General features: G+C 45.7%; 2 protein-coding genes across 3 annotated transcripts in view; one reads left to right on the plus strand and one right to left on the minus strand.

Annotated features, from left to right (window-relative positions):
* The first annotated feature begins 424 nt into the window (after positions 1–424).
* Positions 425–14,486, plus strand: F9 (coagulation factor IX). The gene is made up of 8 exons (XM_065846605.2): positions 425–540; positions 3,614–3,777; positions 4,118–4,142; positions 6,146–6,259; positions 7,985–8,113; positions 10,196–10,434; positions 10,860–10,974; positions 13,748–14,486. The coding sequence occupies exons 1-8, from the start codon at positions 474–476 to the stop codon at positions 14,293–14,295; spliced, it is 1,401 nt and encodes a 466-aa protein (XP_065702677.1). The 5' UTR covers positions 425–473; the 3' UTR covers positions 14,296–14,486.
* Positions 14,487–15,723: 1,237 nt separating this feature from the next.
* MCF2 (MCF.2 cell line derived transforming sequence) overlaps positions 15,724–21,908 on the minus strand; it is a 57,798-nt gene continuing 51,613 nt past the window's right edge. For both annotated transcript variants that reach the window (XM_065846606.2, XM_071813571.1), the window contains 2 exons: positions 21,239–21,339; positions 15,724–17,673 (listed from right to left, as the gene is read on the minus strand). In XM_065846606.2, coding sequence (XP_065702678.1) covers positions 17,633–17,673; positions 21,239–21,339 — 142 coding nt within the window. In that variant the 3' untranslated portion in view covers positions 15,724–17,632. The remainder of the gene's footprint in view (positions 17,674–21,238; positions 21,340–21,908) is intronic.

The following is a 21,908-nucleotide window of genomic DNA, read 5'->3' on the forward strand; positions in this document are numbered from 1 at the left end:
ACCAGGTCCCCAAGAGGAAACATCATCTGTAGGGTTGTCTTCACGGGAATTGTGCCAGCTCTTCTGGACAAAGAGTGGACCATGCTGAAGCCTTTGAAAATACTACTGTGTTTTTTTTATATGGTCAACATCATCACTTGGATAGGAGTGAGAAGTGCAGTGCTTTAAAGAGACTCACTGAAGCTGAATTATTTTATTCTTGTGCCATGTTCAGTCCCCAAACATGGCAGTAATCTCCTTCAGGGCAGATGAGTCCAAGGACTGCAATTACCAAGCAGGTTTACTTGTACATGAACGTGTCCCCTCCAATAACACCTATGCTACCATTTCAAGCTTCAGCAATGGCACATCTGGGGACCTTAAATTAAAGGGTTACCCAGGGTAAATAAACAAGCACTTGCACTTTGGAACTATTGACTGAGCTCCACAACCTGAACAATTTGCTAGCGAGAGCTTTGGGCAGTGGGAAGAAGATGGCAAATATCCCCCTCGTACTCTTCATTTGTCTCCTGGGATCTTGTCTTGGTGCCACAAGTACAGGTGGGTTCATTTAAAGCCTAGCAAGTCCTTACTTTTGGGGGTGAGGGTTACTAGCACAGATGACAGGACCATTTCTCACTTGATGGTGGGGCAGCTGGCGCAGTCTCATAAGAGACAAGAGCTCAGAGGGATTGCTGTTTCATAGCTACTCTCTTTAAAGCTCTGGTTCTTTTCTTGGGGATGAGATAATAGCTGTTATGCTGATTCTATGCAGAATGTGTCACAGGGATTAATTTTAAGAATGGGATTTTTCTTAAATTTTTGCAGCTTTTAAGCTTTCAGAGCTTGATTCAGCCATTTTAGAATGCACACACCTACACACAGAAGGAAAAAAAAGGGGAGAGCATTACTGATGGAGTAACATCCACACCTCTGTGTGTGCTGCTGCTTTGTCCTGGAGTACAAACAAGTACTCACATCCATAAAACAGCCATCGGATTTGCCACTGCAAGCATTGCTTAAAGCCAAACCCAGCATGAATTTAACAAAGACTGTAAGATACAGCCAATATTGTAGACAAGACAGAGTAGTTGATGGATGTGGGCAATCACAGATGGTAATGCAGGCTGTTGCTTGATTTATCTGTGGCAACAACACTTCCAGCAGAGGCTGGTTGACATCCAGTGTGAGTATTTGTTCGGTGCAAGGCTGGCCTTTCTTCTTTCATTAATACATTGCAAGTAACAGGTTTAAAAAACAACAACAACAACAAAACTCTTTCCCAAATGTTTGCTTAGCAATGAAAAGCATATTGGTACCACCATTCAGCTGGCAGGACAGGTCTCCCCTCACAGCCCCTTGGCCCAGAGACCCATCTCAATCTCTCAAACACTGGCTCAGGAGCTGATAAGTCATGCGTGAGTATATTCTTGGTGTGAGGATGGTTTCCAGCCAGGGCGAGTACCATGTCCATGACTCCATGGGGCCTGCAACCTTCAGCTCAAATCAAGTTTTGCTTGTAAAGCAGCATGTGGGACCAGTAAGCAACAGAGAAAGCCTAGAGGGATCTGATGGAGACAAAGCTGCATTCATGAAAATGAGTTATCTCTATTAAATGGGTTTGTTATGGCAGATGCCTGACACATCCCACTGGGAAGAGAAGAAGGAGCAGGTCTAATGCAGCTGCCTCACTTCACATGGGGTGATGTGTGGCTGTACCTACACTGGGGTCCCTGGGTACTGAGCAAATGGAGAACCCAGCAGGGTTACAGGTCAAGGATGGCTGCTCCATCCTTCTCACCTGAGCCTCTTCTGCCCAGATCAGGGATAAGCTGGAGGTTGCAGCCCATGACACAGACGGAATGGGGCAGATCTTCTCCAGCCAAGACCATGTCCACCTTGGTGCCTCTGTGCTCTCAGACCCCTGCTCTGCTATGGGGGCTTTCTTGGGGGTGTACGTTCATGTCACAAACATAAGCATAACCCTGCAGTTGGGAGGTGACTGGCCACCTCGTGGGGCTGCAGCGTTTGAAACAAGCTGGGCATCCTCAGAGGTCAGTGCCTTATCCATCTGTATCTGCTGCCAAACCACTAAATTAGGATCAGGATTTTAATGTGCTCCCTTTCATTTTTAACTGAAAATGTACCAGCATGAGAAAGACGGAGGTGTAAACTTGTACAGTTATTAAAAGCATTGCAAAAATAATTAGTTCAGACTCTTGCAGAGAGATCTCTAGGTGAATGGGCTGGGTACACTGCCAGTGGCGTGGTGTAAATCAGAGTAAATTCACTTCTGCTCTTGAGAGTTCAACAAAACCAATCCTCTGCGGCTTTGGAAAGGCTGGGATCTGCTCTGAATCAGTAGCAGAAGTCAGCCAGGAGAAGTAACAAGATGCTGGTACTTGCCCCTCACACTCCCCTCTGCCTGCTCCGCTGAGCTTGTGTTCTCCTTAACCCTTGGAGGGGCCAGACTCACATGACTAAACCCCTTCCAGTGCAGGTGGCCCACATAAGGATCCATGTCCTGGGTGGCCAACAGCAGCTCCAAGAAGAGCTGTTCTACTGTGCCATCTGGTGACAAAAAGGGACATACCTGCAAGTGCTAAGGGAGCGTGAAGAGAAAGGAGAAGCTGGGGAGGCAAGGCAGGAAGCTTCTCTGAGTAAACAGTGTCTTTTTTAGAGTGGTGGCATGGGGGTAAAGTGCTCAGCTGAGGTGGAGGTCTCTGAGAGGTGGGTCAGAAGCAAACCCTGTTGGGTGGCTGCTGCGGGAAGGCTGCTGTTGCTGACCCTGCCGATGGGACGCGTGGCCCTGCTGGGAAAGCATTCATGGTAGCACCATACCAGGACTGTGTGTGCTTGTGCCCTTTACCAGGCAGCCAACATGTGAAGGCTGGTGGCCACCATGAACATCTCACCTAGACTGAGGGTCCCTGCAGCACCAGCAGCAATATGCTAGGGGTTTCTGCCCAGGAGCTTGGCCAGCAAGTTGAAGGTGGATGCACATGACCTTGTTGACATGACCCTGACCCAGGGGGTGAGGAGGGCTCATGTCACCCCTCCTGCCTGCATGGCCACAGGAACAGAGGTACCTAGGAGCATGGGCAAGGGTGAGGAGCAGGGAGAGAAGCAAACAGCCTGTGGCTTCCAAGGAGCACAGCTGCTTGCAGAGGTAAGTGGCCTTTCACAAACAAAATAGGCAGAAACTGTTAGAGCAGGACAATTTCTTTATTCAAACAAGACCTCACCAAGCAGCAGCATAAAAAAACCCTATTATTTCCACCTTTCAAATAGCTTATTCTGGTCTGTGCATCTATGATAAGAGGTACACACACCATCTGCTCTAGGGTATTTTAAGCATCAAACTTCAGCATACCTAATCACCCTCTCGCAATCAGTCATTTCTGTCTGTTGACTACTCTGACTGTAGGTTCTCCAGATTGCACTAAAGTTAGACACCAAAGAAACCTCAAGTAGATGATAACACTCCTGAAACATCCCCAGCCATGGGGCAATGGGGAGGTGGATGCATGAACAGGGTTTGCTTTCTGGGAAAACAGAGCCCTGACAGCTCAGCCCAGCTGCATCACACTCAGTGTGAGCTCCTCTCTAGTCCCTCTCTCTTTTCAAACTGCAGTTTTCATCGAGAACAAAGAGGCAAACTCGATTCTGCACAGGCAAAAGCGAGCCAATTCAAACAGACTGGAAGAGGTTATTCCTGGGAACCTCGAGAGAGAATGCATAGAAGAAAAATGCAGCTTTGAAGAAGCCCGAGAAGTGTTTGAAAACACAGAGAAAACAGTGAGTATCACCACCGCAAAATGGCAACACCTTGTTCCCCCATCCTGCAGCTCTGTGAGCTTTTCAGCTGAGGCACGGAGGGGGAAAGAGGAGGGAACAGCAAGGGGAAAACCTGCAGGGGCCAAATGCACCATCTATTGTGTTTTATTCTCATTTGCAATCCATCAGTTGGGCTTGAGAACTGCTCTAAAAGTTTGCTGGTCACCATTGGGATTATGGAGGTGGTTGTTTTCCTGCAAGTCTTTTGCTTTAGCTTTGGAGTTATCCCTTTACTGCTTTAGTTACGCAGTGCCCAGAAATTAGAAATGAAAGGAAACTTCTTTGTTTTTTTCCTTTGCAGATGGAGTTCTGGAAAACATACATTGGTAAGAGCTGCTTCCTTCATGTTCAAATGTATAACATTCATCTCTCCATGCATAAGTAGTAGATGTTTGTTGAAACAAAGGTATTCCAGCATTCAGAAACTCTGTTATGACAGAGCTAGTCAGTCACACACCCTAAATTCTGCAGCACACTAGCCTGGGCCTGTCCCATTTGTATACAAATTTCAAGCTAAAAAAACAACCAACAAAACCCAATCCAACAAACAGACAAAAAATACCCCACAAAACACAAAAAAAACCCCACCAAAACAAAAGGAAACACCAAACAAACAAAACCAACACCACCACCACAAAACCCCAAACTTAACATTTTCTTTGTTAAAGAAGTTTTCCTTTGTAAACAAACTTCAAAAACCTCACAGAACAAAACCAGTCCATACAGACCACTGGATCTGTTGAGCCCAGGTCACACTTTGGGCTTTTAGTTTCAGCCATGGTATAAAACAAAACATGACAGCAATAAACACACCTGTCCAACAAACAGCAAATGCTCTGTTCTCAAGCAGAGATCTCCCGATAAGGTACAGCCTCATGCAAGCATATCATGAAGCCCTGGAAATGCCATATTAAAGTGGAGCCTTGACATGATACCAGCAAACGGCTGTTTGCAATTCACACCAGTGCTCCCAAATCCTTGCTTTTCCACCAGTTTCTTTCCACCATAAATTTCTTTTCAGCATCCATCCCCAACAGCTCCTCAGTCCCTTACCAAAATTATTTCAATACCAACTAAAACATCTGAAATGAATTTTAAGGACATTTCAATAAATGAACTGCTTTGTAGATTGGTAAAGTGCCCAGAACATCTCACTAAAGAACCTTAAATAATTCAGATTTGTCAGTCCAGACTATAAAATCAAAAAGTTACATCTGCATTATAGGACTGTCCTCTGAAAAGCTAACTCATGAAACTCAACGCTGCATTTGCTTGCCTCCCACTGTGACGAATTTGCTCTCCAAAAATAACGAACACCATATATTGCACTATTGTCCAAAGTGCCTGGTTTACAGCTTAAACACTGCTATTCCCAACATGTGCAGACCCCAGGACCTCACCTCTTGCCCAGCACCAAGTGGTACCAAGCTCTGATTGTCCTCACCAGGTAGCAACAGCAACCATGATCTGTACGTTACAGGCAGACCCTGACACCATGCCTTGGACTAGACAAAACCATTTTGTCCGTGTTTACAAGCTGCCTCCTGCATTCCGACCTGTTCCTCAAAGCACCATTAACAGCCTTGCTTAATGGCAAGGCACAAATACATCAAGACATTTGCTTTCCTCCTGGCCTTTGCATTATCACTTCAAAGAAAACTTTCCCATAATTTAACATCACGGACTTACTGTTCCAAAGTGTTAAATCACTAATTCTGCAGTACTGGCTATTTTTTATTAAAATCTCAGCTTCTCAGCTGTAGGCAACTGTGAAAATAAAAGCCCTGACAGGTAAAGAAAAAATCTAGACCAGTTAGTAGTAGTAGTATAAGACTTAGAAAGAAAGAGCAATGACCAAGGCTCTCAACCCTAAATAGGTCTCAACCCAAGTTGTCAGGCCCAAACCTTCAGAGAACAAAGACAGTAGTGTTAAAATAATTCACATTAGGAAATCTTAACCACTCTTGAGGAGGCAAACCTTCTAACTCTGTCTGTCTAACTTAGCCAAGACGTGAGGTCCTGTTGAGATGTTGCATGAGGGAGACTGAAGAAGAGTTCTGCCAAAACAAGCAGAATTAACCCACACGGGACAGGGTACATAATTAGGAGTCTGGAAAAAGCACTGCTGATGATGTTACCCCAGTGCTGATGTTGTCTGTTGCGCACTTTGGTGTCAGGATCTGATTTATTTTCCATTACAAAGAAGGAAGGTGTGAAGTCTCCTGTTTATCATTAACAGGAGGCTTGCATGGAGCAAGGCTCTGGCACATGGTTGTCACCAGCCACAGTGGATGCTCATGTTTGTTAATTCTCCTGTCTTCTCTCCAAGATGGAGATCAGTGCGACCCCAATCCATGCAAAAACGGAGCCATTTGCAAGGATGCAGTAAGTTCTTATGTGTGCTGGTGCCCAGCTGGGTATGAAGGCAGAAACTGTGAGATAGGTACGTACTGGGGGCTCAGCCTGCGGTTGTTTTGTCCTACTTGATATCCCATCAGATCAAAGTGGCTGTAGAGTTTCGTCCTAATCAAGGGCTGTTTCTGATACACTTTACCTCGCTGTAAGACACTGTATGAACATGCAAATTCAGCCCATCAACAACAGGATTACAGGAGTACATGCTTGGGGATATAGGAGCAGATGTCTCTGTCCTCTCCTGTCCTTGATGGAGACCCAGCTCCACCTCTGCTGAACACAGAGATGCCCGTTTTACACAGGGTTCAACAGAGACTCAGGCTCAAGGTCTTTTGTTTGGCATGCTGCAGCTGCCACCGCAAATGTTGACACAGAGACCTTCCTTTATCTCCCCAACACAAGCCTTTCCGGGGCTGCTCATCAATCAGTGATGACACGCTGACCTGCTGAAAGCAACAGTTTTCCACCAACCCCGATGAGGCCCCCATGTTCTCACCCCACCTCTCCATTTCTCACACCACACCAGCAAAGCTGGGCAGCAGGTGCTGAGCAGGGCAGGATTATTGCAATCTCCTCTCGATGGCACTCAGCTAAATTCATAATTATCACTAGCAACCTTGATTCTGAAGGCAAACAAAAGGCAAATATTTTCCTGGTGGGTTGAGGAGCTTATGAAAACCAAACAGCTGATAATTTAAGCAAGAGGGATATTCAGCTCTTTTATTTATAATATAATCAGGGGCTGTGCGACTCGCATAATGTGCTAGACTCACTGCACTAAAAAAGATTCTCTTTCTAGTTGTGCTTCTGCTCTGGCAAGAGAGGAGTGTATGTTAAAAAGAGCATTTCAAAGCTGCATCAAATTTAAATAGTCTCATTGCAGATTTCTCGTGGAAATGAGACAGGAACAAAAATAGCACTAGATGTGAAGCGTGAAAAGGAGCTCTATAAAAATAGTAAATGATGGCATTAAAATGGCTACAGGAAGGGAGGTGTCCTTGAGGAAGCAGGAGTGGAGTTAATCTGCTGTGAAGTTATTTGAAAACTCACTGAGAATTAAAAGGGCGTCTGTGGATTAGTGGTTTCCCACCTCCAAGCGATGGAGTTCCCACCACAGAGGAGTACGAGCTGTGGTGGGAGAAGACGTGCAAGTCATGGGAACCTCACCATTCCTCAGTCCGGCTGAAATGGTTCTTCCATGTCAGGCTGCGATGGTTTACTGGTATGTCAGGAAGAACATACGGCTTTGCTTGAGGTTTTAAATTTGGAGCCCAGCGATAATCCCAGGAAAAAACCCTTCCTGGGTTCAGGGTTTGCTCCCATTTGACACTCAGCATTCTCCACTGGCATCCTCCCCAGGATTGCCGTAAGCATGGGGGGAGGAGAGCAGCACGCTGGTGGGGAAATCATGTGGCTCGTAACCAAATATTTGCAGGAGTCCTTTATGGTCAGGCTGCCAAATTGCAGACAACACGTAGTTGTTGAAGGCAGGAGGCTGTGCCAGGGATGAGTGGGACATCTCCTAGGGCCATTCCTGAACCTGCCTTCTCAAAGAGGTACCCAACGCTCCTTCATTTCAAGCAGGGACATGACTTGGAAGGAAGACACTCCCCTTGCCAACAAGCATCCCTTTTCCATAGTTTGGAACAATCAGAGTGGGTTATAGGCTAAGTCCAAAGGTCCAAGCCCCAACAAATGTCTGACTAGTTGTATTTCAAAAGAGCTTTCACAGTTTCATTTTAATTTCTTTCAGACTTCACTTGTGCTATTAAAAACGGAGGCTGCAAGCACTTTTGCAGGCACGACCCACCACAGAAAGTTGTGTGTTCCTGCGCTGCTGGCTATAGACTTCATGAAGATGGAAAGTCCTGTGAGCCTACAGGTTAGCTTTTAAAGTGTTTTGAAGAGATTAAGGTGAAAGTTTCCAAGGTCTTGTGCTGGATTTAGATACATGAATCTCATAGAAATACACTATCCAGTCTTGCTTTCCTGCTTAGCAAATGTAAAGAGCCTGAGCCTGCACTTTAACAGCGACAGATGTGAGGTCAGGCTTGAAAGATGCTATTTAAACACCCTTTTTTAGCCTAGGTCAGTGGAGAAGGAGAGTAGTTGTCTGTGAATTGGTTCACAAGGCAAACACTTATTTCAGATGACTGCTTGCACAGAGTACTCTCCCGCTTGCAGCCATCTTGTATTTCTAGATATGGATAACTAGATTTCTGGAGGCAGAAATGTGATGTTCAGCTACACTGGCATGCACACTGGTGTCCATCCAGGCAGAGCTCGCTCCCATGTTCTTCCAATAGGAGCTACTATTTAGTTACTGATCCTCCATCAAGGATACTTGGGGCTTTTTCAGAACAAAAGACAGTCTCTCTTACTGTAAATCCTACAGATGGTCCATTTCATGGTTGGCCATCACACAGTGTCTTATCATCATCTTAGATGGGTGGAAACAAACAAAGCTTTGTGATGGTGCTGTCCTCCTAACAGTGGGTAGCTACACACAAAGACCCTCAAAAAGAACTAGACTCTGTGGTTTAGCTGTGGTATTGAGTGGAGTGGAAATGCATTGCTTGATGTTGCAACTTCATAAAGGGCTAAAGAATAGATGGTTCTTCTCATATTCCCCAACTTCACCCCACTCCTAGGCTGTTACAATAGCTCTAACTACACTGTCACATGCAATTGCAGCCCACCACAACACAGCAAGTTAATTGGGCATGTACATCTCAGAAGCACATCTGGCCAAGGGAAAAAGAGACTGAGAAACATTTTGTTATCTAAGGTCAAATTAACATTTGTCATCGTATTTATAACACCTGAGAGTAACAGCTAGCATGCAGGCACCTGCACAGGAAAGTTAGTTTCTGAAGGTTTGATAGCTACAGCCAGGAACACTTCGAGCTCCTGAAAGCGCCGATTTTCAACAATCAGTGTAGGAAGTATCTTCGGCTGGGAGTCTTTCTGTTAATGGAGACCATTAAGAGATCAGGCCTGTGTTGCCCAATGTGCTGTATCACTTTCACTGGACCAGAAAGTTTTATTGTTAGCAATAAGATCATCTTTCAGGTTGGGTAATTGCCCTTCCTGCAAAAGCTTAGCTTTTGTTGGCTCTGAAACCTTCATTTCCTAGGCTAACCTCATGGGTAGCACTTGCCATCACTCAGCACTTATTTAAGCCCTACTCCTAAAGCAGACTTTGAAAAAAAAGTGTAATCTCAGTAGGCCACACTTACATCTGATTTTACACTAATGTTTGTTTGCACAGTACTGTCAAAAGCTTTTCAGATGAAAGACAATGCCTGACGCTATTTACTATTTTGACTGGCGCTATCAGCAGGAATTCGACACATACTGTGTAGGAGAGAAATGGGAAGAGCTTGTCTGAAATGAGCCTACAGATGAGATCTTCATTAACAGAGAAAATCTACAACGCTAGAAAGAGTCTATTAATGTTTTCCTCACCTTGATGCCAAGCAGGATTATCTGTACAATTGGCAGATACTATTTCCTGCCCTCTCCCAGCTGGACTTTTATTGTACTGGTGTTACTTGCTGTAGAAATGTCAGCCAAGTGCCGGCTGGTACCGCAGCCAGCCTCCCAGGCATGCACCTCAGCATCCTGAGAAATAAAGGCATAGCCACACCATCCCAGCAGATATGTGCTGTGTCTCACAAGCTTTCTTCTTTCTGAAAGCTGTTCAGAATTCATTTCTAGAGCCCAGAAAGAAATTTATGCTTCTGCTACTCTTACGTATTATTACCTGCCCGGCTGCTCAAAGGTACAAACACTTGTTCGCACAGAGAATGCACAAGTTGGCCCACAGCCCTACGTCTCCCATGCCAGTCCCAGAACTGGATGCTGAGACCAGGCAGCATTTCCCTCCTCGCCCGCTCCTTTGATTGCTGTAACTCTCAGCATGACACGCAGCCAGTCATAACTGTGACTGTTTCTCTTCCAGTGCCGTATCCCTGCGGGAGGATCACGGCTCCTGAAGCAAAGAGCAAGCTCACCCGAGCCATAAACACCTTTGAGCACTGGAACATCACCACAGATGACCAGGATGATGCTCAGGATGAGGTGCTGGACAACATCACAGAAACCAGCACTGCTGCCACCACGAAAATTACACCGATAATGAAGACGGGCACCCGGGTTGTTGGGGGATCGGACAGCATGAGAGGCGAGGTGCCTTGGCAGGTACAGGCTGGTTCCACAGCTCTCCTGTAACCTCAGCAATTGCTCTGTCTATCCGTTTCCTTCTGCATGCAGGATCGTCTTACTTCTACATACCCAAAGCCAATCTCTGGGGCTAGTTTAACAATAGATCTCAAGTCTAGCAGGAACACGGCTTCTTTCTGTCAGCTGTTTTTTGCCACAGCAACAAAACTTTCTTAGGTGGGGGGCTACCTTGGCAAAAAAAACCTAGAAATCACAGTCATAACAGCTTCATCTGGCAGGGCAAAAAGGATCCAGTTTTGAGCTATAACAACAGATTCCCCAGCAGTCCATAAATTTACCATGAATTTTACCTGACCTATAATCAAACAGAACCCCCACATCCCACTCTTCTTCCTCACCAATTTACATAAACCCATAAGTGTGACTTCCCTCTGCTCCCACAGGTTTATCTGGTGAACAGTCATGGTGTTGGTTTCTGTGGTGCATCCATCATCAACGAGAAATGGGTGGTGACGGCAGCACACTGCCTGAAGCCAGGCGAAATCACGGCCGTGGCAGGTGAGCACCTTGGGCAGCATTGGGCCAGCACAGGTGAGGGACATGGGACAGAGCTTGCACTGGCCAGACACAAAACATCACACCAAACCTGCACCGCCACGACGAACAGCAACGCGGCACAAGTTGCTTTGTGGCACCAAGACCCCAACTGCATTCTGCAGGTTGTAGCATCTCAGCAGCCTGGACCACACAGGTGCCACCACCGCTGGTGGGAGCAATGAGCAGGATCTGGCCTTGGTCCCAAAGCTGTGGAGATGCTGGACCACGTTGCAAACACAGCTCAAGCCAACCACAGACAACCATCTCACCTCAGCCAAAGAGAACCCCAGACTCCTTAAAAACCTGGTAGGCTTCAGTTAAGATGCTGCTTCGTGAGCTGGTGTGATGGATTTTTCTCTCTGCTGGTGACACAGGACCTCAGTAGACATTTCTGCTCTTCTTGTGTGTCACACTAAGTTTTCACACAGCTCTCAGAGAATGGATTTGTGTGGATGATGCAAGAGGGGAACCAGCAACCTGACTGACTCCTTGCAAGGAGAAGATGATTACTTTTGCTCCTAACTTCTTTAGAAGTAAACAGAATTTATGGATTGAAGTAGAGAAACTGGTCTGGTATGCAGGAAAGTGTGATTTTATAGTATGGTCTCTGGGGAGTTAGGCAGGGGCAGTGTGGCCAGACTGCACAGCAAGTGATACTGCTACTTTACAAAACAAATGGATCTCTACTTGAAAAATAGTGTTTCCCTCTGACTCTTGATACCCAGCTGCTCCAGACTGCCTGCTAGGCAGCCTGCTGATAACTCAGCACAGGGCCTTGACAAGCATCGTGGTGCCACATTTCACAGCTGTGGCAGAATCAGCTTCCACAAATTATTTGTTTCTAGGAGAGTTACGCTGATAGGTACAGGATGAGGTATGCTTAGTGATCACTACAAGCAGCATTGAGAGGATGCATTGAAGATTCAAGCTTTGTATTTAAACAGGTTGAGGCTCACAGCTTGCACACAGCATTTTTTTGCTATCTACTTTCAGGCAGTTTTGCTTGAGAGCCCAGCACAAACCCCAGCTTTTCACCTGCTAACGAGAGTAAGTACTAAATGCACAGTGCAAAAGCAGTCTCCCCCCAGAAAAGCACGTTTCCAGCTGGACAGAGGTTCTGCATTTGCTGCATCTGCATACAAACTGCTTCTCCTTTCCAGTTCTCTCCTGCTTGTCACACATCCCTTCCGTTTAGGATACGTTATCGGCCAAGTCCCCTCCTGCTACCTTCACACCTCTCTGCAGCACCACCAGGTTTCCAGGACAGGATTTTGGACAGGTAGCAAGTCAAGAAATCAAAATACGGTTTTTTAGGGCTTCAAAGACTATTGGATTTGTACCTACACCATGTACACTGCACAGGCAACATCTGAGTCCTTCACATCCATCTATACTAAATGTTCACCTCTGAATATAGCATCCTAGGAGGCCCAAAAATCAATAGCATGGGGTGGAAGAAGCATTCCCCTCCCCTGTTCTTCTTTGCCTCTCCACTTTCATCTCTGATTTTATCAAATATTTTCAGGACCCCAGCAATAGCAAGCAGCTGTAGCACAAGAAAAACCTTCAGAAAAGTCTGCCCCCACATCTGTCTTGCGTTTACACTGTAGAAAAACAGCCTGCAAAGAAGCTGACACTCACACTCTGCTGCAAATAAAAAAGCACCTCACAGAGCACATCAGCAGCACCAGCCACCAAACCCGCCTTTGTCAGGCGCCAGCATTAGCGTGAACACAGAAAAGCTGCCTCACCTCTCTTGCCGGGCTCCGTGCCGCTCCTCGCAGGCAGACGCAGCAGACACAGGACACAGCCAGGGCCAGGAGCACTGCAGATATTGTTTAGGGGAGACTGTATATTCTGGATGTGACAGCAAAGCATGTAGAAACACCGCAGCAGGGGTTAAGCACACCCTGCGCCTCTTGGTCTGAGAGAAAGTGAACAGGAAAAGTCATGCTGCTCTCCAGTCTTCAGCACAGCCAGTGCACAGGCAGGAGAGGGGGATTTGGCTACAGGCAGACCCAGATGCTGCCCGTTTTCGTGTCAGAGACCACAGAACATTTTCCCTTCCCTCTACCTGTTACACAATCCAGAAGGGGAGGTAACAGGCTGCCAGCACCTCGATCACAGGAGCCTGAAGCTGCCAGCATCAGCCTGAGATCACAGGCAGCTGAGCCTGGTCCCCCAGCAGGGACTGTGGCCACCTGTGAGCATCAAGGGGGATGGCATTTTGTAGCCTCCTGTGCCCCATTCTGTCCCAGGGCTGTGTGGTTTTGCAAAAAGGAAGGTCACGTTTCTTTTCACTAATAAATTATATATTTTAAACAATTTTTTTTTTTTTTTATTCTAGAGGCTTTCCCCCCTTTGATGCAAGGGCAACATCCTCCTACATCTCTCTGAGGGTGCTAAATCCTGAAAACAGCCACATTGCTACTAACCTTGGCAAAAACATCTGGGCTTTTGGCACTTGATTGGCCAGTGTGTGCGAGTGTCACACCTGGGGGCTCAGGTCCTGCTGGCTGCAGGGACTGAGGAGGTGCTCCCAGGGGGTACCTCCGATGCCTGTTGACGAGAAGCAAGAGTTTGCTGGCACCGTGCTTGGGGTAGAGACATGCAGCACTCATCCCTTTGCAACCACCCAGCTGGGCTGGTATAGCATCAGGGTGGCATCATCAGGGCATGGTCGTTGGTCTGTGGCTATAGAGAGGTCCAATCTAAGTCCCGCTTGTTTCTGCAGGTGAATACAACACCAACGAGGATGACAACACGGAGCAGCGGCGGAAGGTGGTGAAAATCCTCCCCCATCCCACATACAACGCCACGATCAACAAGCACCACAATGACATCGCCCTTCTGGAGCTGGACCAGCCGCTGAGCTTCAACAGTTACGTCACCCCCATCTGCCTCGGCAGCCGGGAGTTCACCAATGCCCTGCTAAAGCACGGGATGGGGACGGTGAGCGGCTGGGGCAGCACGCTCTTCCGCGGCCGGCCCGCCACCATCCTCCAGGTCCTCAAGGTGCCCTTCGTTGACCGGCCAACCTGCCTGAAGAGCACATCCACCACCATCCTGCAGAACATGTTCTGCGCAGGGTACTCGGCTGGGGGCAGTGACACCTGCGGGGGGGACAGTGGAGGTCCCTACACCACTGAGATTGAGGGCACCTGGTTTCTCACAGGGATCACGAGCTGGGGAGAGGAATGTGCCAAGCCAGGTAAATACGGCATCTACACCAGGGTCTCCAAGTACGTGAAGTGGATAAAGGAAACCACAAGGCTTACCTAACCCACAAGAGATTGTGCCGTGCCGGGGGATGGACTGGTTTGTTGAAGAGAGACCGTAGCAATCTACATGTTTTTCAGAAATCGTTGCATTTTAATAAACATTTCTAAATGAACTAATTTCTGCTCTTGACAAAAGCTAAGAGAACACAGTAGAAACGTGGTAATAAGGAAATAAAAAGCTTTTTTTAATTACCCATGACTGCTTTCCTGAATGCATCGGCACAGCTGAAAGTGGGTAAGTCCCCAAATCCCCGGTGCAGAGGCTGGTGTGGACGAGCTCATGCACGGCTCACGTGTGCCACAGGCCACTGTGCCAACGGTATGCCCGGGGCTGCCGCACAGCACCACGGGCAAGGGAGCCCAGCAGGCACTGCTCTCCTCATGCTCCTCCGGGGGATGCAGCTCCAGCACTGGCATCCAGCATCACCCCTGTAGCAGAAGCCCACGAGGGCAGAGAACACACAAAATACTTCACCCCCAGCACACTTAGCCAGATGTTTTCATATCAGTCGGTTTGAGATGAATCATGAACAGTAGGAAATGCTCCTTCTGCTTTTGGATGGCCAAAATTGGCTGTATAAATGACCGAAAATCTGTATAAAACTCATCTAAAGGTAGTGGCAGGCTTTATGCTAATGATTTCTGCAGAGCCTTGTTAGACTATAAAGAGAACTGCTTAGTGCTCATTACCTGTCCCTGTCTCCTTATTAATCATGTTGAACTAGGGACTGCAGCCATGGACGCTGCTGGTGGTGATGCAAATGGCACATTGCACTCCCCAAAACAAGCTTGTGGGCTGTCCCCAGAGCACAGGCGGTGTGGGACATCCCAGTGTCTGGTCAGAACCAACGACACCTCACTGGGACATGCCTGCCCCATTCTTGGGGTGGGTGCTGGCACTGAGGCACTGGGAAAGGAAGGTGACATCCCGGGGAAAGGCTATGCTGGGCAGACATCCTCTGTCGCGCTGATTCAAATGGGCTTAATTCAGTTCCCAACTTTAAGGCAAGGAATAATCCCAGAGGAACGGAGGTTGACCTCTGCTCAGGGCTGTTGATGCCCATACGACCCCCATGCGCCCACCCACGAGCACGGCCCCAGCCCCACAGTCTCTCCTGGCAGGGCTGCCCGGTGCCGGGATGCGGGAGAGGCTGGTGATGGAGACACCGCCAGCCAGGGCAGGATTTCCACAGCTGCTCTTTCAGATGTCAGGATGAGCGTTAAGGTGCCTCTCCCAATTTCGTTGCCACTACATCCCACAAGTTGCTAATCAGATCTTCTGCCACTGCTTATTTTAAAATCAAAATGCATGTAAGAAGGTTATATTAGTTCCAAAGAAATCAAGTAAAACCGACACTGTGAGAATTATTATTTTTTCTGTCTAGAATTATAGCAGAGGTGTCTTTGTACAGAATTGCATATTCTCATATGAATTTATTTAACAAGTTTTTAATCTTTAAATATAGATTTAACACATTTTTACAGGTACATATACAATATAGCTCATTTAAACTTGCAGTCAGAGAAAATTCTCTACCGTAATTTATAATAACATATACATGAAGAGCCTAGTTCAACAGCATACTTAAGGTAACATACCATGTCGTGTGCAAAGTTTCAAATGTTAAAAATCTCAAGACTGTACATTCAGATTTGCAGAACTTATCAACCTCATAAATTAATAAAACCTTAGATTTAAAATTATGGAAGACAAAAAAAAAAAAAGATTAAAACCATTTAATATGCAGTGTGTGCTATGTTTGAGACAAATATTTACAATTGTACCTCAAAATGTGTACTCTTACCACAAGAATTGTTACCACTATAAACAGCCCTGACAGTAACTTAAGAGACTCCTACTTTTCCATCTAGTACGTGCATTATGAGCAATTTTAAAGTAGTTGGAAATAACCCTCAGTGACTTAAAACCTCTCTGCTATGATTGCCAGTGGCTGAAAAACACTGGGATCTTTCTAGATCTTGCAGTGTTGCTCAGTTCAGACTCAGCTGGTCACATTTTCAAGGGTGGACAGGAGTTATCTGCACTACTGGCCACCCAAACTGGAGAAATGCCCACCAGCATGGTGGGGAACCCCCCAGGCAACCACAGCCATCATGTCATTCAACAATTCCTCTGTACAAAAATTATCACAAAAAAAAAAAATATACCCCAGTATGTTTTAACTTAACAACTGAGTATTTTGTCTAAGAATCCACGGTTCACAAATCAAAGTCAGATCATAAAGGTCCCCCTTAGTCCATGGTATAAAACATTTCAATGTGAAGGGACAGAGCAAATTCACTACCGCATGCAGACTGTTAACCCCGCTCTCCACACAGTCAGGTGCTCTTTGCACACATGTGCTTAAAAGTCAAACCACCTGTACCTACGTTCTACAAAAGCAAAACTAGACAAAGAAACACAAAATTAAATTATGAGCGCTCAATATTCTTTTATCTTTCTCAAAAATTGAATAGATACATTATTGTTAAAGATGCTGAAAAGTACAGTCTCATCACAACAATATCCTTAGTGCAAACATGGACATTTAACTTTGATTTATGGCACGTGTTCCAAAAGTACATACATTTAATGTAAACTTCAACACTTGCTTAATACAGGTTTCAGCCTTGGGACACTTTGGGACCCTAAGTGATTGGTGACAACCCTGAGTTGTCAGTTTGACCTGATCCAAACCTCACTGAAATCAATGGGACTGACTGCAATGAGCTGGAGTCAGACCCTAAGTGCAAAAAGAGTATCTTTAGTGTTATTGCATCTTCACATGTGAGTCAGATAGATGATGCTCTTACAGAACATTACATTCACATAGCTGAAGTAGATATTTAAGAAAAATCCATCGATAAAATCAATTAAGCAGGACATACAGCCTCTTTGTTTGATTTTTCTTTTTTTTTTTGTTTACCCAAACTCAACTCTTTTATTTGCAATCAACTTCAACAGTTGTCAGCTAATAAGTAGATAAAGCCTTCAACCTGTAGAGGAAATTTCAAGCATCTAAACAAAGTGTCAGGAAACTGTAGTGTACTTCTCTGATGAAACATGATGGATGTCATGGAAAAATAGCAGGTAAAAATAATAAAATACTGTACTTTCCATAGGAGGAAAAAAAATAAAGAGCAGAGGATGGCTTCCTTTATGACTATGAGAAGCTGCTTAGGACCCCAGTCCCGTTCAGTGCAGATGAAGCTGTGGAGGTCTGTGAATGTGATGAACAGTACAGGACAACTCCAACTATTGTGCTATTTCTCTGTAACACTTAGTTGAAAGCTTCCAAAGAGCATCAAAAATAGGATGCTACTAGTTCACCCGTAATTCAAGGGGAACTAAACTTTCTTGTGTTACACAGGGCAGCATCTATAAAGTAATGAAGAATGAGGTTAATATTAAAGCATCTTATTTCAATAAATATATTGTTCCCTGTAATCATGTAACATTTGTATAACATAAAAAAATGAATGCGCTCCTGCAGTTCTCCCTAAAAGCTGTAATCCTACCAGCTTCAGTGAGAGCCTCGCCTAAGGCAGGACCACAGGGTTTGACTCATTTCCATCATCTATCACTTGATTATCACAGCATGGCCAGCTGATAACTTTTCTAGGCTCCATATTTTGTCAGGCTCAAAATGGTTTTTGGGGTGTGGTTTTTTTTTGGCATTATAAACTAGCTGTTCTGTGAAGCTGTCTGGCATTGTGGGTTGTACAAGAAGACCCTGCTTTACATTTCAAAGGCCAAAAAAAAAAAAAGAGTCAGTATTACTTTTTATGGACCCTGCCTAAATACAAAAGCCTGTGGCTGCAATCATTAAAGTGCATGAGTAATAGTGCAAACAGCTGTGCTGCATCTGCAAAGCTACAAGTGGCATCTTAAACAGAACTTGGACAGAACTTGCACATTTCAGTTAACATGCTTACGCCAGCCTGCAAGAGCTCAGTCATGTACGACACTCTTATCGGGCAAATTCAAGCCACGTGGCCTAGGGAGCCACGTAAAAGGTTGCCTCAAGCCCAGCACAGCGGAGGGGTCAATCCCCAGCGCCGTGGCCAGCAGGAGCAGAGGACATGCAAGATCAGTTCTTCAGGCACTACCAGCGGGGGAAACCTTTGCTCAGCTTTATCACATGAGGAACACACACAGGGGATCCCCTTATAAGGCTTGGAAGAGATGATTTGGCAAGGGAAGTGTTAAAACAAACCAGGAGAGGGTCTGGCACGTAGAACAGTAGCCTGTACCCTCCTTAAACCAAGTGGGTGTGTGCGCCTGCCCTGGCACAGAGCATCCTCCCCTGCCTGTTCTGAGCGCTTCTGGCCCTGGAGCTCAAGTCAAATTCTGTGTGCAACTTTTTTGCTGTTTAAAATAACTACAAATGTGTAGTATTAATAATATTCCTTATATATAATCTAACAAGTAAAAGCATTTGTCACTGTTTCCATTTTCCATTTGAATTCCTTTTTTATTCAGGTTACTCTATTGCATGCTCCCTCTAAAAGAAATCAGTCTCACGCAACCTCCATACAGCCAGTGGAAATCAGAAACTTGCCCTTCTCCTGGCCCAGCTTTTAAAGGTCAGGTGAAAAGAGCTGAAAATGCTTTGGCCCTATTTTGCTTTGATATGTTAATTTGGGAGCAAACAACATGATTCCTTTTGCTTGCATTCATTTATCCCTGCTGCAAGAAAGGAGCAGGGACAGAGCTTAACCTTGATGAGAGGGGAGGCTGGGGCGCTGCTGGACATGACCAACATGTCACTAAAGCGAAAACAAGTCACACATCCGCTTTGGCTTACGGCAAGGACCTCATTTCTGCCATCCCCACTCTCCGTTTGCCATGAAGTGGGTGCTGCAGCGCAGCTGAGTGGTGAGATGACTTTTTCTTCATTGACATAGACGCTGTCAGGGCTGTAAATCATGATCTTTGGCATGTTAGCAGCCAGAATATTACTCCCCACAAAGGGCCAGGACTGCTTCTCCCCCAGGTCTGAAGAGACTTCAGCATGCTCTAGATCTTGGGGACCCCACAGCATGTTAATCAAGTTGACCCTGCTTACATGCAAAACAGCATTTCAGCACAAACAGCTCATAATATGAGTGTTATGAAGCTCTTTCCTGCCCCTACTTTGCTCTACAAGTTTGGCTGCCTAATTCTCCCTCTGCTATATTGGAGCAAGAGCTCCATCTTCTGAAGAAGCAGAAAAAAGCCCAATCCAAACTGTGTCAGAGCCGTCAGTGCTGCTAAGTCACCCACAGTATAAAACGACCACTCCACGGAGGAAAGGGAATTGCTAAATACAAGGGTAGTCTTTGAAAATCACTTTTCAGAGTGCAAGTATATTATAGTTATAATGACATGTCACTGAAAAGCTGTAGGAATCGCTCTAGGAAATGGTAAGAAAACATCCTACATCTTCTTACAGTGTTGCCTGGAGTACATGTAAAATTAGAACCGTGCCAAGAGACTGCACACATGATCAGCAACAGAGAGAGAGAACAGAGTTAATCTTAACAGAGAAAAATAAGGCCTTAGTGCTGTGACTAGACCCTGGCAACACGACTGCAAAGCACCTGGGCAGTGGTGCGAGTTTTACAGGGGGAGCTTTCTATGGTTTCACCTTGTAAAATTCTCCTTAGTTTGTACTCAGTAACTTTGTAAACCAGCCTGGAGCTGTAAGTCTCTGGACTTTGGGGGATATGACCACTGGCAAATCAAAACAGCGTTCAAAGTTTGCCTGCATCCTATTTTCAGGACGCATTTATGGTTGGAGAAACCTCCTGCACGGGCTGCAGTCCAGGACCAGGCTGGATGTGGCAACCAGACTTGCTGAGAAGGCAACACATGGTGCCCCAGGGTGGGAGGGGAACCTCTCAGCTGTGCTGCTACCCACTGCGAGCTGCCCCTTATGTACAGTCAGAAAACCTCCAGCCTGGGAGACATGACTGCCTGCAACAAAGGGGATAAAAAAATACCTTCCTGTATAGGAAGGATTTCACTGTAATATACTGGAAAACAATCAAGAGCTGACTGGAATTTTAAGCCTTTCAGAAGGCTTCCTTCATGTTTATCAGAACACGAGATTTTTGACAAAAAAAGAAGTATTTAAATAGCAATCTACCAGCAAAATTTGTTTCATATGGTCATAACTGGCTTACTCTTTTTTGGTTTTTTTTAATGGACTAAATCTACATAGGTTTCCTGAGTTGCTCCCATCACAAACCCTGGTCTCCCGTTTCCAGTGGACATAATGGTGATGAGGCAACACATGGAGCAATGATGCTAAATACATGGCAAGGGCAACAGCTGCTCTTAAGGCATTTGTGTCATGTTATGCTTCCCTATCTATTTCTATGTACATTTACCGCTAGAAAATGAGAAATATTATTTTTGATACTAGAAGCCTTCTGCTGAAACCTGGTAACCTGTTTATAAACTTTATTCTAATGACGGATTAACAAGCAGGCAGCAAGGAGGGCAAGAGTGAGGCTGCAGAAATGAAGCATTGCCTTGGGAGTGCTGGGGCCACGGCGCCTTTTGCAGCAGGAGGAGACTTTGCCTACGTGCCTCCTGGTCACAGGGGCTTTGAGCTACAGCAGCGAGGAGGCAAAACAGTCACAGGAATCCCTGATCAGACTCCGTCTCTTCTCCCTCCATCTTCTACCCAGTGCTCTTGCAAAGAAATCTACATTTTTAAATGCTTGGTTTTAATTTACTAGCGCCTGAAGTCACAGAAATGTCTTAAGGAGTTAACAAACAAATAAAAGCTTAATTTACTACTTTTGCAGGCTTTTTGGAGTAGCTGCTTGCTTTTTTTTTTTTTTTTCCTGCAGATCCATATGCAGCCAGACTTAGTATATCAAGTGTAATGCAAATGGCTTAAAAGACCTGATTGGAGTTACAAGATATTTCTGCTAGGAGTACTATAGGATACCTGCGACTTTGGCATTCCGAAACCTGCAGTCACCGACTACTATCTGCAGACTGTGGACAGGAATCCAGCCTTCTTTTCTTCTGTTTAGATTTTTCACCAACCTTTGAATGACAACAGTATTAATAAAAGAAACCAGCCAACCCACCAGCAGTTTGACACGGACACACACTACGCAACTGCCGACGCGGTTCTTAGGGACACGGTTTAGTGCCAGTGTTGGGTTAACAGTTGGACTTGATGATCTTGAGGGTCTCTTCCAACCAAAATGATTCTACAATTCTGTGATTCTACACAGTGAAATCTATGCTAGCAAAAAAAGTTCGGTGTGAGAAATCTTTGCCTGGCACTTGCCAAAACCACCATGAGAGACTGTGAGCATTCGGTAATGCTTCACATCTTGCTTTTGTTAACAACATACTGAGTTTCCCTTGAAAAGCAAGGGCTATAGATCTTGGCCCGGAATCCTCGGTGGGGTATTTGTGCCTGTGTAATTAGGGGCAAGTGGCTGCACAAATCCAATCCAGGTTCCTGCTAATATCTCCCTTCCCATATCCCGAACAAAGCACTAGTGTGCTGCACCTTCTACTACTGAGACCCAGCGCTGGCTAGTCAGAAATCAGCCTGGAAAGACAGCCAGAAGTTTTGGCCAAATTGCTGCAAAAATCAGAAG

This window comes from Patagioenas fasciata, chromosome 11 (assembly GCF_037038585.1).
Source record: "Patagioenas fasciata isolate bPatFas1 chromosome 11, bPatFas1.hap1, whole genome shotgun sequence".
NCBI lineage: Eukaryota > Metazoa > Chordata > Aves > Columbiformes > Columbidae > Patagioenas > Patagioenas fasciata.

Excerpts from the sequence above, each read along its gene's own strand:
- F9 (XM_065846605.2), top strand. The coding sequence starts at position 474 with ATGGCAAATATCCCCCTCGTACTCTTCATTTGTCTCCTGGGATCTTGT. Across the intron at positions 4,143-6,145 it reads GTTCTGGAAAACATACATTG|ATGGAGATCAGTGCGACCCC; the intron begins GTAAGAGCTGCT and ends CTTCTCTCCAAG. Across the intron at positions 10,435-10,859 it reads GAGGCGAGGTGCCTTGGCAG|GTTTATCTGGTGAACAGTCA; the intron begins GTACAGGCTGGT and ends CTGCTCCCACAG.